At 38.2% G+C, this 16,394-nt stretch overlaps 1 protein-coding gene across 1 annotated transcript in view; it reads right to left on the reverse strand.

Annotated features, from left to right (window-relative positions):
• Positions 1-16,394, reverse strand: part of LOC118799133 (NACHT, LRR and PYD domains-containing protein 12-like) — a 44,916-nt gene that overhangs the window by 15,940 nt on the left and 12,582 nt on the right. The window contains exons 6-11 of the mRNA XM_036558851.1: positions 8,874-9,047; positions 6,624-6,797; positions 5,948-6,121; positions 5,284-5,457; positions 4,766-4,779; positions 3,936-4,095 (exon numbers count right to left, since the gene is read on the reverse strand). Of these exons, the coding sequence (XP_036414744.1) occupies positions 3,936-4,095; positions 4,766-4,779; positions 5,284-5,457; positions 5,948-6,121; positions 6,624-6,797; positions 8,874-9,047 (870 nt within the window). The remainder of the gene's footprint in view (positions 1-3,935; positions 4,096-4,765; positions 4,780-5,283; positions 5,458-5,947; positions 6,122-6,623; positions 6,798-8,873; positions 9,048-16,394) is intronic.

Raw genomic sequence — 16,394 nt, forward strand, 5'->3', positions numbered from 1 at the left:
CAGTTTACATCATTGGCCTTAGTACCCCAGGTATGTTTTGATTTTGTATCATGCAGAATGTTCTACTTTTGTTGGCTCACTGAGCATTTGGCTCAGTAACATGGCTGTTTATGAAACATTTGAGTGTAGCTTCTAGCTGTTGCATTATTGCTGTTTCAAATTATTGCTGCTAATAGATGTGTTTTGCAGTGCAATCATCTATGTTAGACTTCAGTCCATGTTTCTGAGCCAGGCTATCAAGTTATTCTTACACTAAGTTGTTCCTCTGTATGTGCCTTACGAGGGATGAATGTCAAAAATGCCCTGTGTCTTTTTCTTGTGTATTTTACTAGATTGATTACAGCGTATGTCCTGTGCCAGTTGCTGTTCTCTAACCACTTTTATTCCGTTTTTTTATTTTTTTTATTGAGTTTTAATTGTGATGCTGCTCTAACTTTTAAGGAAAGTATTTTATTGCCTAAGCTGCCCTCTAGCCTGTGGCCATATTGTGTGTGCAAACGGGGATTTGGTGTAGTGTGAGCCACTGGCTAGAGGGATTGTAAATTCTTTTAGTTATTTTTTTATTACTATTATTTTCCCTTAGTTATATGCAGTCCACGTGGAGTTAAGTTTAGTCCGGGGAGTTTGGGACTGAGGAATGTTTGGGGATGGATTGCTTTGTTCACTAGAATGGTAGAAATTTGTAGTGCAGTGCATTTGAAGTGATTAGCATGTATTGCTGGAATGGTGCTTTTCTTTTTTGCTTTTTGAATCTATTCACGTGTGTCACTGAGAGAATAATCTTTTGTTAGTGTCCCAACGGGCCAAGGCTTGAGTAGCCCCAGTAGTACTGTGAATATTTTTTAGTACTGGTTGTTTCTATTTATTTTTGTTTTGTTTTATAAACTGAACTGACAGTCAGTGTATGACCTCAGCTTCCTTTAATAAAGATTGTATTTTTGTATTTTCCTGAACCTGCATTTGTGAATTTACTATGGTCAGAGCTTCCCTTTGCTCTAGGTATAAACCAAGGGGTGGCATAGTCTGGTATACAATAACGGGACCTCCCCTCCAGGAGATTTCTGGGGAAAATCTTTTACCTTGTAAAAAGAAATTAAGTATCAAATAAATTACAATTAAAGTATTAGGAAACTATTTAGACAATGTGGGTTTAAATAGTGTCTGAACCATTTCCTTAGAAAATGTACTTCTTTGACTGTTTTAAAGCAAAGCTATCAAACAGTGTCTTTAAATCTTTTTCCTCTAATTTCAAGACTGACACTGCTACCAAACCTTGGAGATATTCCTACTCCACTTTTAAACTAAAGTAGGTAAAGTTTCAATGCAAAAAAACATTTCACCATACGAATACATTTAGAGTTGTTTCCTGTAGTCTGTAATCACTATTTAGCATGTCATAGCACATGCTAAATATTAGTCATTACAATAATGTATGTAATTACAACGAGCTTAATAGCAGAAGCAAGAAAACTGAACAAAAAAAAACCTAAAACTAAAAATTTAGTGTTCATTTTTACTGGTGGTTAGTCTAATTGCTTGCAACAGACTCAAAGAAACTCAAAGAAGATTTCTGAATTGAATGAGAGAAAATATGACATGACAGCTCACTACACACTCATTACAGGTATAAGGACAGAGAGATACAATAAAAATGACACTGAGGTACTGATTTGCCAGTTCAATGATTCTGTAACTTTTTCAGGATTGAATTCACTGAAAACTCGCCTGAGTGTCTCCAGTTTACAAAATGAACTCTTCAGTCCAGCAGAGAGCAGAGAGCTGGACTGAAGAGTTAATTTTGTAAACTGGAGACTGCAGGTCGTTGTCGCTGAGGTCCAGCTCTTTCAGGGAGGTTTGGTGACTGTAAAGCTGATCCCAGATTTCTACAAGCTTTTGCACGAAGACTACAGATGTGAACTCTGCAAACAGGCAATACAATGTAGTCAAAGAAGGATTTATGCATACAGAAACTATCTATCTATCTATCTATCTATCTATCTATCTATCTATATATATATATATATATATATATATATATATATATATATATACATACATACATACATACACACACACACACACACACACACACACTAGAGATGAAACTATTGAAATTAAAATATTAAGATATTAAAATTTCTTATCACGATTACTGGTATTATCGCGATATTGTTCAAATGTGTTGAAAAGTTAAATAAATAAATAAATAAATGCTGATACACAAACTGAAACTTGTTTCACCAACTTTTATATTAACACGAATAGAATTGGTAGCAATATGCACTTTTTGTTTGCATAAACATAAAAAAATATAGTCAATACATTTGTAGTATTACTTTTGTTTTACTTACAATACTTGTAATACTCTGTAAACAAAAGAATAGCAAATGTGTTATTATTATTATTATTATTATTACTGTTGTGATTATTTTATTATTATTATTATTATTATTATTATTATTATTATTAATTACAATAACTAGGAATTTCCCTGCATAGAGAATTAAATCTCGACCAACTCTGAGGTGGGTCTTAATGGAAAATTACTACTTCTAAGAAGTGTTGCACTCGGGGGATTTCTGTCCTAACTGCAATTGCAGCATTATTGTGCCATTGTGGTGCTGTACCCCTAATCAATACAGCGCACCAGGAAAAACAGCCAAAATCACAGAAGAATTGCATAACCATGCTGTGAGCTGCAGACAGTGTAGAACTCACATAGTGTGTCTTCACCTGTGGAGCTGCTTCTCTAAAAGCATTTTAAAACTAAAACATAACTTAAAATGAACATGCATCTGAGCTGCAGCAGAAACACTCCTAAAGTTTAATCTCTGAAACTCTGCTTTTCCTAAAAGTAGCACACAGCGTTTACTCGCACAAGGTCCTGTCTCAAAGCACACTATCTTCCCTATGTAGTGCACTTCGTAGATCATGAAATAGCAAATCCTTCACCCAAAGAGTGCATGAAATGTTCAAGTCATCTATAATCAACAATAACAATAGGTTACAAATTCCATATTTAAAACTCAACTGCTTGTTAATGATGATTGTGTTTGAAAAGTAGCGCACTATGTAGGGGAGATTGAGTGATTTGAGACAGTGTTATTATTTTCTCAGAAAGTAAACACTGCAAGCGAGACAAGAAAAGGGAACTGTGCAGATTGAACTTCTGCAGCGTCTCGTTCCAGAGCTTGTGTGACTGTTAACTCAGAGCTCATTTTGGAGACACTGCTCCACAGAAATATGTGTTAAAAGCTTTAGCTTCGATTCACAGTTGATTCACCGATTGCTTTTTTTTTATGCTAAAAGCTTCATTTTATATTTTTAACAAACAATAAGCCTAAGTTAAACCACACAAACCATGACATTTCTTCTATTTCCAAGTCCCCACAGACTTCTACGTTAAAGTTAACCTTGCATTCTCTAAAAAGTAGCAGGTGGTGGTCGCGAAGACGATGTGTTGCCCCCTTTTGCCGCTATTTTCTTTCGGCATGTTCTGCAGACAGGGTGGTCATCTTCATTTAACTTTCCTTCTGCTTTCTTATAAAACCCAAAATATGACCAAACGTCAGACTTGGTCTTCTTAGAAGGCTGAAATATCTCCGGATCTCTGTCACTACATTCCGTCATGTTCTCCCTTCTCTCCCTCTCTCTCCCACTCTCTCCCCCTTCCCCTCCACACACACACACACAGAGCTGCTTCTGAGAGAATGATTCTGCCTTTGTTTGACTCTGTACAGCAAGTTTGTCACACCGTGGTAGAGAGAGAGAAAGAGATAACATACTACAACATTTTTGTTTATGTTTATATTATTGTTCAGGTTAGAGTGACAGAATTTCAAAATCCCAATTAATTCTGTTAGTATTTTATGTTTACATTTTATTGTGCCTTATCAGCTTATTTCAATTCAAGAATTAATTTACAGAAAGTTCACCTGAGTATCTCCAGTTTACAGTGCGAGTTCTTCAGTCCAGCAGAGAGCAGCTCCACACCTGAATCCTGAAGGTCATTTTTACTCAGGTCTAGCTCTTTCAGAGACGAGTTTACAGTTTGTAGAGCTGATGAAAGATTCTCACAGGAACTTGTGGTGAGACCTGTATAGTCTGTAAAAGTCAAAATATAATACACAGTGTAATCAGGAGAACTGTAATAGAATTACTGTACTCTCTGCATTCTACTTTGTCTTTCAGAAAGAAGTATATGAGATATTCATAGCTTGATTATTCATCCATGTGATCCCATTTACAACAGAAAACATAGCTTATTTTTTTTCTCTCTAAGCAGAAGTTACCTGTTTAGTGGCATAGAAAGTTAACTGCCATGACAATACATCCAATATATGATATAATTAAACTTAGAACAGATCTTGCAATATACATAAAAAAACATTTTTGAATAATTAAAGAGAAAAAGAATACCATGTTTTTCGGTAGCACATTATACTTTTAATGTGTTATTTTAGGGAAGGCTGGAGAAAGAGATTCAGTAGAAGTATAAAACCATGTGAAATGAATATTAAAATTACACAAATCTGTTATTGTAAGGTTACCATTTATTATATGCTGTCATTTTCTTATGAAACATTTAATTCACACAAAGTTTACCTGAGTATCTCCAGTTTACAGTGCGAGTTCTTCAGTCCAACAGAGAGCAGCTCCACGCCTGAATCCAGAAGGTCATTGTTACTCAGGTCTAGCTCTTTCAGAGACGAGTTTACAGATTGTAGAGCTGATGAAAGATTCTCAAGGGAACTTGTGGTGAGACCACACCTGTCTAGTCTGTAAAAGTCAAAATATAGTACATGGTGTAATCAGGAGAACTGTAATAGAATACTGTACTCTCTGTATTCTACTTTGTCTTTCAGAAAGAAGTATACGAGATATTCATAGCTTGATTATTCATCCATGAAATCCCATTTACAACAGAAAACATAGCTTATTTTTTTTCTCTCTAAGCAGAAGTTACCTGTTTAGTGGCATAGAAAGTTAACTGCCACAATACAGTCAATATATGATATAATTAAACTTAGAAAAGATCTTGCAATATACTTAAAAAAAAACATTTTTGAATAATTAAAGAGAAAAAGAATATCATGTTTTTCGGTAGCACATTATACTGTTAATGTGTTTTAATATTTTAGGGAAGGCTGGAGAAAGAGATTAAGTAGAAGTATAAAACCATGTGAAATGAATATTAAAATTACACAAATCTGTTATTGTTAGGTTACCATTTATTATATCCTATCATTTTCTTATGAAACATTTAATTCACATAAAGTTCACCTGAGTATCTCCAGTTTACAGTGCGAGTTCTTCAGTCCAGCAAAGAGCAGCTCCACACCTGAATCCTGAAGGTCATTGTTACTCAGGTCTAGCTCTGCCAGAGACAAGCTTTCAGATTGTAGAGTGGATGAAAGATTCTCACAGGAACTTGTGGTGAGACCACACCTATCTAGTCTGCAAAAGTCAGAATATTGTACACGGTGTAATCAGAAGAACTGTAATAGAATTACTTTACTCTTTGCATTCTACTTTGTCTTTCAGAAAGAAGTATACGAGATATTCATAGCTTGATTATTTATCCGTGTGATCCCATTTACAACAAAAAAACACGACTTATATTTTTCCTCTCTAAGTAGAAGCTACCTGCTTAGTGGCATAAAATGTTAACTGCCAAACAATATATGATATAGTTAAACTTAGAACAGATCTTGCAATATACTGAAAGAAGCATTTCTGAATAGATTAAGAAAAAAAGAATATCTTGTTTTATGGCAGCACATCATACTTTTAGTGTGTTTTTATATTTCAAGGATGGCTAGAGAAAGAGATTCAGTAGAAGTATAAAACCATGTGAAATGAATTTTAAAATTACACATAAATGTATCATTATAAGGTTTCCATATATTATGATAGCCTGTCATTAAAAAAAATACACAAAGTTCACCTGAGTATCTTTAGTTTACAGTGCGAGTTCTTCAGTCCAACAGAGAGCAGCTCCACACCTGAATCCTGAAGGTCATTGTTACTCAGGTCTAGCTCTTTCAGAGATGAGTTTACAAATTGTAGAGCTGATGAAAGATTCTCACAGGAACTTGTGGTGAGACCACACCTATCTAGTCTGCAAAAGTCAGAATATAGTACACGGTGTAATCAGGGGAACTGTAATAGGATTACTTTACTCTTTGCATTCTACTTTGTCTTTCAGAAAGAAGTATACGAGATATTCATAGCTTGATTATTCATCCATGAAATCCCATTTACAACAGAAAACATAGCTTATATTTTTTCTCTCTAAGCAGAAGTTACCTGTTTAGTGGCATAGAAAGTTAACTGCCACAATACAGTCAATATATGATATAATTAAACTTAGAACAGATCTTGCAATATACTTAAAAAACATTTTTGAATAATTAAAGAGAAAAAGAATACCATGTTTTTCGGTAGCACATTATACTGTTAATGTGTTTTAATATTTCAGGGAAGACAAGAGAAAGAGATTCAGTAGAAGTATAAAACCATGTGAAATGAATATTAAAATTACCCGAATATGTTATTGTAAGGTTACCATTTATTATATGCTGTCATTTTCTTATGAAACATTTAATTCACACAAAGTATACCTGAGTATCTCCAGTTTACAGTGCGAGTTCTTCAGTCCAACAGAGAGCAGCTCCATGCCTGAATCCTGAAGGTCATTGTTACTCAGGTCTAGCTCTTTCAGAGATGAGTTTACAGATTGTAGAGCTGATGAAAGATTCTCAAGGGAACTTGTGGTGAGACCACATCTGGCTAGTCTGTAAAAGTCAGAATAAATATAGTACATGGTGTAATCAGGGGAACTGTTATAGAATTACTTTACTCTCTGCATTCTACTTTGTCTTTCAGAAAGAAAGATATTCATAGCTTGATTACTCATCCATGTGATCCCATTTAAAACAGAAAACACATCCATTGTTTTTTCCCCTCTAAGTAGAGGCTTAGGATTGTTTAGGACCACAGAAAGTTAACTGCCACAAAATGCGACCAATATATGATAACATTAAACTTAGAAAAGATCTTGCAATATACAGAAAGAAGCATTTCAGAATAAATAGAAAAAAAATATGTTTTTTTGGCAGTGTACTACACTTTTAGTGTGTGTTTATACACTGCTCAAAAAAATAAAGGGAACACTTAAACAACACAATATAACTCCAAGCAAATCAAACTTCTGTGAAATCAAACTGTCCACTTAGGAAGCAACACTGATTGACAATCAATTTCACATGCTGTTGTGCAAATGGAATAGACAACAGGTGGAAATCATTGGTGATTAGCAAGACACACTCAATAAAGGAGTGGTTCTGCAGGTGGGGACCACAGACCACTTCTCAGTATCTATGCTTTCTGGCTGATGTTTTGGTCACTTTTGAATGTTGGTGGTGCTTTCACACTCGTGGTAGCATGAGACGGACTCTACAACCCACACAAGTGGCTCAGGTAGTGCAGCTCATCCAGGATGGCACATCAATGCGAGCTGTGGCAAGAAGGTTTGCTGTGTCTGTCAGCGTAGTGTCCAGAGCCTGGAGGCACTACCAGGAGACAGGCCAGTACACCAGGAGACGTGGAGGAGGCCATAGGAGGGCAGCAACCCAGCAGCAGGACCGCTACCTCCGCCTTTGTGCAAGGAGGAACAGGATGAGCACTGCCAGAGCCCTGCAAAATGATCTCCAGCAGGCCACAAATGTGCATGTGTCTGCACAAATGGTTAGAAACCGACTCCATGAGGATGGTATGAGGGCCCGACGTCCACAGATGGGGGTTGTGCTCACAGCCCAACACCGTGCAGGACGCTTGGCATTTGCCAGAGAACACCAGGATTGGCAAATTCGCCACTGGCGCCCTGTGCTCTTCACAGATGAAAGCAGGTTCACACTGAGCATATGTGACAGACGTGACAGAGTCTGGAGATGCCATGCAGAGCGATCTGCTGCCTGCAACATCCTTCAGCACGACCGGTTTGGCAGTGGGTCAGTAATGGTGTGGGGTGGCATTTCTTTGGAGGGCCACACAGCCCTCCATGTGCTCGCCAGAGGTAGCCTGACTGCCATTAGGTACCGAGATGAGATCCTCAGACCCCTTGTGAGACCATATGCTGGTGCAGTTGGCCCTGGGTTCCTCCTAATGCAGGACAATGCTAGACCTCATGTGGCTGGAGTGTGTCAGCAGTTCCTGCAAGATGATGGCATTGAAGCTATGGACTGGCCCGCCCGTTCCCCAGACCTGAATCCGATTGAGCACATCTGGGACATCATGTCTCGCTCCATCCACCAACGTCACGTTGCACCACAGATTGTCCAGGAGTTGGCGGATGCTTTAGTCCAGGTCTGGGAGGAGATCCCTCAGGAGACCATCTGCCACCTCATCAGGAGCATGCCCAGGCATTGTAGGGAGGTCATACAGGCACGTGGAGGCCACACACAATACTGGGCCTCATTTTGACTTGTTTTAAGGACATTACATCAAAGTTGGATCAGCCTGTAGTGTGTTTTTCCACTTTAATTTTGTGTGTGACTCCAAATCCAGGCCTCCATTGGTTAATAAATTTGATTTCCATTGATGATTTTTGTGTGATGTTGTTGTCAGCACATTCAACTTTGTACAGAACAAAGTATTCAATGAGAATATTTCATTCACTCAGATCTAGGATGTGTTATTTGAGTGTTCCCTTTATTTTTTTGAGCAGTGTATTTCAAGGATAGCTAGAGAATGAGATTCAGCAGAAGTTTAAATTTATGTGAAATGAATATTAAAATTGCATATAAATCTATTATTGTAAGATTGCAGTTTAAACTGGCTTATCTCTTTTATTTAAAAAAAACACAGTTCACCTGAGTGTCTCCAGTTTACAGTGCGAGTTCTTCAGTCCAGCGAAGAGCAGCTTTATGCCTGAATCCTGAAGGTCATTGTTGCTCAGGTCTAGCTCTTTCAGAGATGAGTTAACAGACTGTACAGCTGATGATAGATTCTCACAGGAATTTGTGGTGAGACTACACCCAGCTAGTCTGTAAAAGTCAGAATAAATATAGCAAATAGTGTAATCAGGGGAAATTTATTAAAATTACTTTGCTCTCCATATTCTACTTGTCTTTAACTTTAGAAATATATAATAGAGATATAATGCTCAGTAGTTCGTAATCGAAACAATACCTCACAACTGTCTATGGCTAAAGCCCAGGCTTATAAGTTAAGCTAAGGATGTCATATGATCAAACACACAGGTGTCACACATTAGTATTCAGGTGATCTAGAACACTGATAGGAGCGTGAGGAGAGTTCAGGAGTCAGCTGATCTCCCTGAGGATTCTGGGAGATAGAGTCTGTGTGCGTGGCTGAGTGCAAAGGGGATGTCGAAGTCATGTGACCTCCCAAAGGATTCTGGGAGGTCGAGTCCATTTCCTCACCAGAGCTCGTGAGATTTGTGACAAGGTGTCAAACTTTTTCATGTTGCAGTAAATTCTTTTCACTTAGACATGATCAGGTTATGTCCTCATAGACCTAATTATGAGATTCCTCACTGTGGACATTACTGTACACTGAGCCAGTGGCAGGACAGTAGCTGGACACTACATTACATCTCTCCACTCACATTACTATGCACTGCCACTTTTATTATACATTTAGTCTTATTTCATATTGCACTGCTACTTTGTTTATGCATCCATAAATGTCATATTGCACAACTGTTGACATTTATTGCTACAGTCCATAATCACTTGTTCATTCACTGGAGGGACAGGCACCACTGCATTGTCAACTGCATAGTATTTATGCAATAACTTTGTATTTTTGTACCGCACATTACTTTTATTGTTTTAACATATTTGATTTTAGTATTTATCTCTACTTTCTATTTATTCATTCTATTTATATCTATCTATCTATCTATTGACAGAACATTTGCCACTCTTTCAGGGACCAGATCAGCGATCAAAACCTTTATACAGGATCATAAATAGAGAAGGAGAAGCTGTAAGTAAGAAAGTCAGGGTGCTGGTTCACCAGTTAGATCAGGGGTGTTCAATCTTATCCACAAAGGGCGGATGTAGCTGCAGGTTTTTATTGGAAACAAGCAGGAGCTCAGCTGATTCCCCTTAATCAGGAAAAACAAATATCCATGAAAACCTGCAGCCCTGTTCTGCATATACAATAGGACACCAGCTATCGTGTTAAGCAGATGATAACTTCCTCCACAGCTGGTAGCTTTATCAGAAACCTCCCACAGTTATCAGCTTCTATTAGCTGTCAATCTAACCCTACCGAATTAGATATTATGACCGTGGTATAATGATCACACTCGAGCTTTAAAACAGACTGTCAGACAACTAGAGCAAAAATGACGTCTGACTAAACTGGAAGTGTTCCAATCCGCCTGGAGGAATTATAGCCTTATAGACTATAGACGAGCACTTACTGCAGCACACTCAGCCTCTCTCCTCTCTCATAGACAACAATAAGAATAATTCTAGATTATTATTTAGCACAAATTCTAAATTGACTAAGAACCAAACAGCTACTGAACCCCAGATGCCATCAGCCTACAGCAGCACAGTTAAACTCTACAAACCTGCTACCTTACAAAGCCAATCCAGATCTTGAAAATACTGTAACTACTGCAGAGAGACTGGAATCGTTAAACTTTAACAAACTGAGCTAGTTAAAATGATTCCCTCCTCTAAATCTTCTGTTTGCATCTGAAGTCTCCACTGTCCAGGAGTGGAATTAACAACCATCACTAAGGATCACACTGCCTGCTGGTAGGGAGTCCTGTGTGAAGGACCCTGCACTGTTGCAGGACAAGCCTATAAAAACATCCAAATCTTTGCCTGATAATCACATACAGCCTGCAGCTGCACAGGTTCTCCAGGAGCTTTAATTCAAACATGGCAGCATCTATAGCAGAAACTACACATCAGAAAGCTGCATGATTCCCCAGCCTCACAGAACCTTTTACATGATTCGTAATTCTTCGCTTTTTGGATGCTGGGAGAATTCACCTCATTTCATGAGAAAGGAGGCTAAAAAAGTAGAGAAACAGATGGACAACAGTGTGTAACTGTAGAACTAAAGAGTGAAACTATACGGTCAGTGGAGCTGGTAAAGTGGACAATGAGTGTAGATAGAAGGAGGTGGACTAAATGAAATAGTTAGATGATTAATGAACCATATATGAAGTGGATAAAAGGGTTTACTGCTGTTTTTTCTCCCCAAAGTGCTTAGAGGAAAGTTTACCTTTTTTAACTGTTCAATAGCATCACATGACAGCTGAGGTAAGTAAACACTGGTCGTTTGCAGTGGGCGGGAACAAGTGGCAACGTCATCACTGTGTGACTAGAGCGTCTCATTTATCTGTCTTCAGGTTCAGTGACAGTTAGAACGCTGCCTATTTAAACAGCTGCCTATGTAGACAGCAGCTACTAAGAGAGCTCGCTAGGTTTTTAGACACAACCTTAAAGTTTTATCTTATCAACTTCATTGTCTTTTGTAAATATAAGCTCATTCTGAAACTGATACACGCTACACATTCTAAACGTATGGACGGGCGAATTAACACTGAATATTGTTAAATGTTCTGAAAACATTTTAAAAGAGGAGATGTAAACATGCTCTGTATAAAAGGAGCATTCAGGACAGGCCTAGACCACGCAGCCAAAAATGCATCAGCAAATTGTATTAAAACAGCATGACTGCATAATCAGAGAGTGAGGGTTCTAGACTGGCCTGCCATCTCTTACTGAAAATGTGTGGCATATTATGAAGAGCAAAATACAACAATAAAGGCTTCACACGACTGCACAGCTGAAGACTGGTATAAGTTGTATAGTCCACATACAATTATTTATGCAAGTAAAAGGAAAGGTGATGTAGTAAAGTGATAAACCTGCTTGTGTCCCATCTTTTTTTAACAAATTTAAATAAAGTTCAGAAGGTAAAACATGAGGTAAAATAACGCTTCGGGGCTGTTTTCAATATAACAGCTCAAACAGAACTCACTCATCACTGCTTTCTGTATATTTTTTATGGAATTGGGTTTGTAATTTGGCCAGGGGTGCCTAGACTTTTGTATAGAACTGTATCTGCAAAGAGAGTCTCATTACACCACAGTCTAGTTTAAAATAATCCAAAGCACTGCTGAAATGAGACATACAAGACTGTCACTGTGCATGAATTCTCTGAGTTCTGTCAAAATATTGGATTTTTAAACTTTGATACAATAATTTAAAAACTTTTGATATTTGAAACTGTTTTCAAAACCACAATATCAAATGAAAAACATTATTTTCATAACACTGACTCTTCACACCAAATGTATTTTTTAAACAATAACTAATAAAAGCTGCAGACAGACATCAAGGCTTTAAGGATTACAGTTCAGGTTATCTTAGCCTTACAGTAAGGATGTTAAGTCTTCTCTATAAAGGGCCAGTGTAGCTGTAGGTTTTCAGTCCAACTAAGCAGGATCACCCCTGAACTCAAGCCCAATGTGAGAACTGTCCAATAGGAATGTCCCTTAGCTCTCCTTTGATTGGACAGTGTTTACTGTGAGTTTAAGTTATCAGACTAGCTGAGAAATCCTGCTGTGTAAAACACCCCCTTGATCAGATGTTTGAAGACTAAAACTAGTAGAACAAAGGAGGACATCAGTTCAGCTCCTGCTTGGTGAAAATGAAAAACCTGCAGGCACACAGTCCCTCTGTGGATTAGAGTGGACAGTAATGAGCATCAGAAACAGCAGTTTGACCAACAGGACTATATGTAGCAGAACTGACACTGACTGGAATGTATCTCTAGATTTTTACTAATGTGAATATAAATTAATACCACATAATACATGTTTAGTGTTTGCTGCACTTAATTCACCACTTTATCAATGAGCTGTAAGAGACTTTTATTTTGAAAGAGTGGTCGTACTGGCTGGGCGATTGGAGTGTAAAATAACAAAGCAGCATCAGTCCATCCTTTTTTCTTTTCCACACTGATGTATGAGGTAGATCTGCAGTGTGATGACTATAATTCACAGGTTCAGTGTTAGTTTTCACTGCTATGCTGACGACACTCAGCTCTACATACCTGCTAAACCAAATGAGGCTCTGAATCTAAATAATCTTGAAGAATGTGTTAAAATATCAAAAGCTGGATGACCAACAATTTCCTTCTTCTTAATCCTAACAAAACTGAGGTCCTACTACTTGGACCCAAAGCAGAGAGATCTCAACTCTCCAAATCTGAACTAAATTTAGAGGCCATACGGTCATTCCAAGCACTACTGTAAAAAATCCAGGCGTCGTCTTTGATTCCCGTCTCTCTTTTTATACACATTTGCAACATTGTTAGAACCGCATTCTTTCACTTGTGTAACATCACTAAACTACGCAATATTCTAGACCTAAACGATGCAGAAAAGCTGGTGCCTTCATAACATCCAGTCTGGACTACGGTAACACCATTTTAGCTGGAAGCTTACAAGGACCAAAAATTTGACCATATATTCCCAATCCTGTGGTCATTACACTGGCTACCTGTTAAATTTCCTGTAGAGTAGAAGATTCTTTTCTTAATGTATAAATCATTAAATGGCCCCACAGAATTAATTATTCTCCAGAATTTACAAGCAATAAATCTTGACAATATACAACATATACCTGTCTGTCCTGCTAATCAATCTCTCTCTCTCTCTCTCTCTGAAATCTCTTTCTTTCTTTCTCTCTCTGAAATCAATCTCTCTGAAATCAATCTCTCTCTCACTCTCTCTGAAATCAGTCTCTCTCTCTTAAATCAATCTCTCTCTCTCTCTCTCTCTGAAATCAATCTCTCTCTCTGAAATCAGTCTATCTCTCTCTCTCTCTCTCTCTCTCTCTCTCTCTCTCTCTCTCTCTCCTCCCCCTTTTTTTTGCCTGAGTCGCCACATGGGAGCAACCAGAGCTGCTAGAGTCACCACCAGAGTTTCAACCACCATGGAGCTTCACGCTGTACAACGCTGTGCAAACCTCACCCTCATAAATTGACCCACCTGATGCTGCTGCTGATGCATAAACTCAATCTATCTAATTAACCATTGATCCACCTGTTTTTCCCGTTTTGTATTTGAATATTTTATACTAACACTGTTTGCTATCCGGTGTTGACCATAGGAGGATGGGTTCCCCTTTTGAGTCATGGTTCCTCTCAAGGTTTCTTCCTCTTGCTCTTAGGAAGTTTTTGCTTCCCACTGTTGCCATTGGCGACGCTCATGGACCCAGATTTTTCTGTAAAGCTACTTTGTGAGAACACCTGCTGTAAAAAGCTCTATATAAATAAACTTTGGCTTGACTTTGACTGGTCTAGTGCTGTCTGTCCATTTCTCTGTGAAAACTTCTGTACAGAATAAACCACTGCAGATTCCACTGTGGTTCTGTCTCATTCAACACAGCTGTGAGGGAGTCTGGGTTACACATATGTACATATGGAGTACCTGCTCCCCCAAGTTTATTTAGAAAGGGGGATTACTGATGCTCACTGTCCACTTTATTAGAAATACCTACTTCACAACTGACAATACTTGTTGCTTGTGTTTCTGTTTAGTTTTCAAAATTCTGTTCAAGGAGTTTTTCACAAAGAATAATTTCTCAGCCAAATAAATTCTACCCAAAATAACCACTTATCAATAAATTTGAAATAATTTTATTATGGAAATTAGATGCAAATAAATGAATGAACACAAGTTTAAAAAATTATATATGTTATACAGTCATATAACTATATAACTTACATTCTTTATTTCAGCAGTTATAAATAACTGAGACTGTTGTCCATAAAAAGTTTCAGTATCTGGTTTAGCAGCACACACAGCATGACCCCACCTCAAAAACGACAACGGTATAAAAACTACAGCTATACTTAGCGTGACCCCTCCCCTAACACTATAACGCTATAAAACTAGAGCCATACTTAGTGTGACTCCTCCCCTAACACTATAACACTATAAAACTAGAGCCATACTTGGTGTAACCCCTCCCCTGACACTATAAAACTAGAGCCGTACTTAGTGTGACCCCTCCCCTAACACTATAACACTATAAAAACTAGAGCCATACTTAGTGTGACCCCTCCCTAACACTATAACACTAGAGCCATACTTAGCGTAACCCCTCCCCTAACACTATAAAACTAGAGCCATACTTAGCGTGACCCCTCCCCTAACACTATAACACTATAAAAACTAGAGCCATACTTAGTGTGACCCCTCCCCTAACACTATAACGCTATAAAACTAGAGCCATACTTAGTGTGACCCCTCCCCTAACACTATAGTGCTATAAAAACTAGAGCCATACTTAGCGTGACCCCTCCCTTAACACTATAACACTAGAGCCACACTTAGCGTCACCCCTCCCCTAACACTATAACACTAGAGCCACACTTAGCGTCACCCCTCCCCTAACACTATAACACTATAAAACTAGAGCCATATTTAGCGTGACCCCTCCCCTAACACTATAAAACTAGAGCCATACTTAGCGTGACCCTTCCCCTAACACTATAAAACTAGAGCCATACTTAGTGTGACCCCTCCCCTAACACTATAACACTATAAAAACTAGAGCCATACTTAGCGTGACCCCTCACCTAACACTATAACACTAGAGCCATACTTAGCGTGACCCCTCACCTAACACTATAACACTAGAGCCATACTTAGCGTCACCCCTCCCCTAACACTATAACACTATAAAACTAGAGCCATACTTAGCGTGACCCCTCCCCTAACACTATAACACTAGAGCCACACTTAGCGTCACCCCTCCCCTAACACTATAACACTATAAAACTAGAGCCATACTTAGCGTGACCCCTCCCCTAACACTATAAAACTAGAGCCATACTTAGCGTGACCCCTCCCCTAACACTATAATGCTATAAAACTAGAGCCACACTTAGCGTGACCCCTCCCCTAACACTATAGTGCTATAAAAACTAGAGCCATACTTAGCGTGACCCCTCACCTAACACTATAACACTAGAGCCATACTTAGCGTGACCCCTCCCCTAACACTATAACACTAGAGCCACACTTAGCGTCACCCCTCCCCTAACACTATAACGCTATAAAACTAGAGCCACACTTAGTGTGACCCCTCCCCTAACACTATAACACTATAAAACTAGAGCCAAACTTCACATCACTTGAACTTTATTTAAGAATTCTATTCACTGTTAATATGTTTAACTGAAGGACATGTAAATGAGCCTTGTTTTATATTATTTATTCTAGATGATGGCATCCAAATAAGCTACTGTTTAACACTGCTTCTTCAAGATTTACTCAGTTATATATTTTTTAAAAATGTTCAAATATTTACAGTGTATATTTA

Source organism: Colossoma macropomum, unplaced genomic scaffold (genome assembly GCF_904425465.1).
Source record: "Colossoma macropomum unplaced genomic scaffold, Colossoma_macropomum, whole genome shotgun sequence".
Classification (NCBI taxonomy): domain Eukaryota; kingdom Metazoa; phylum Chordata; class Actinopteri; order Characiformes; family Serrasalmidae; genus Colossoma; species Colossoma macropomum.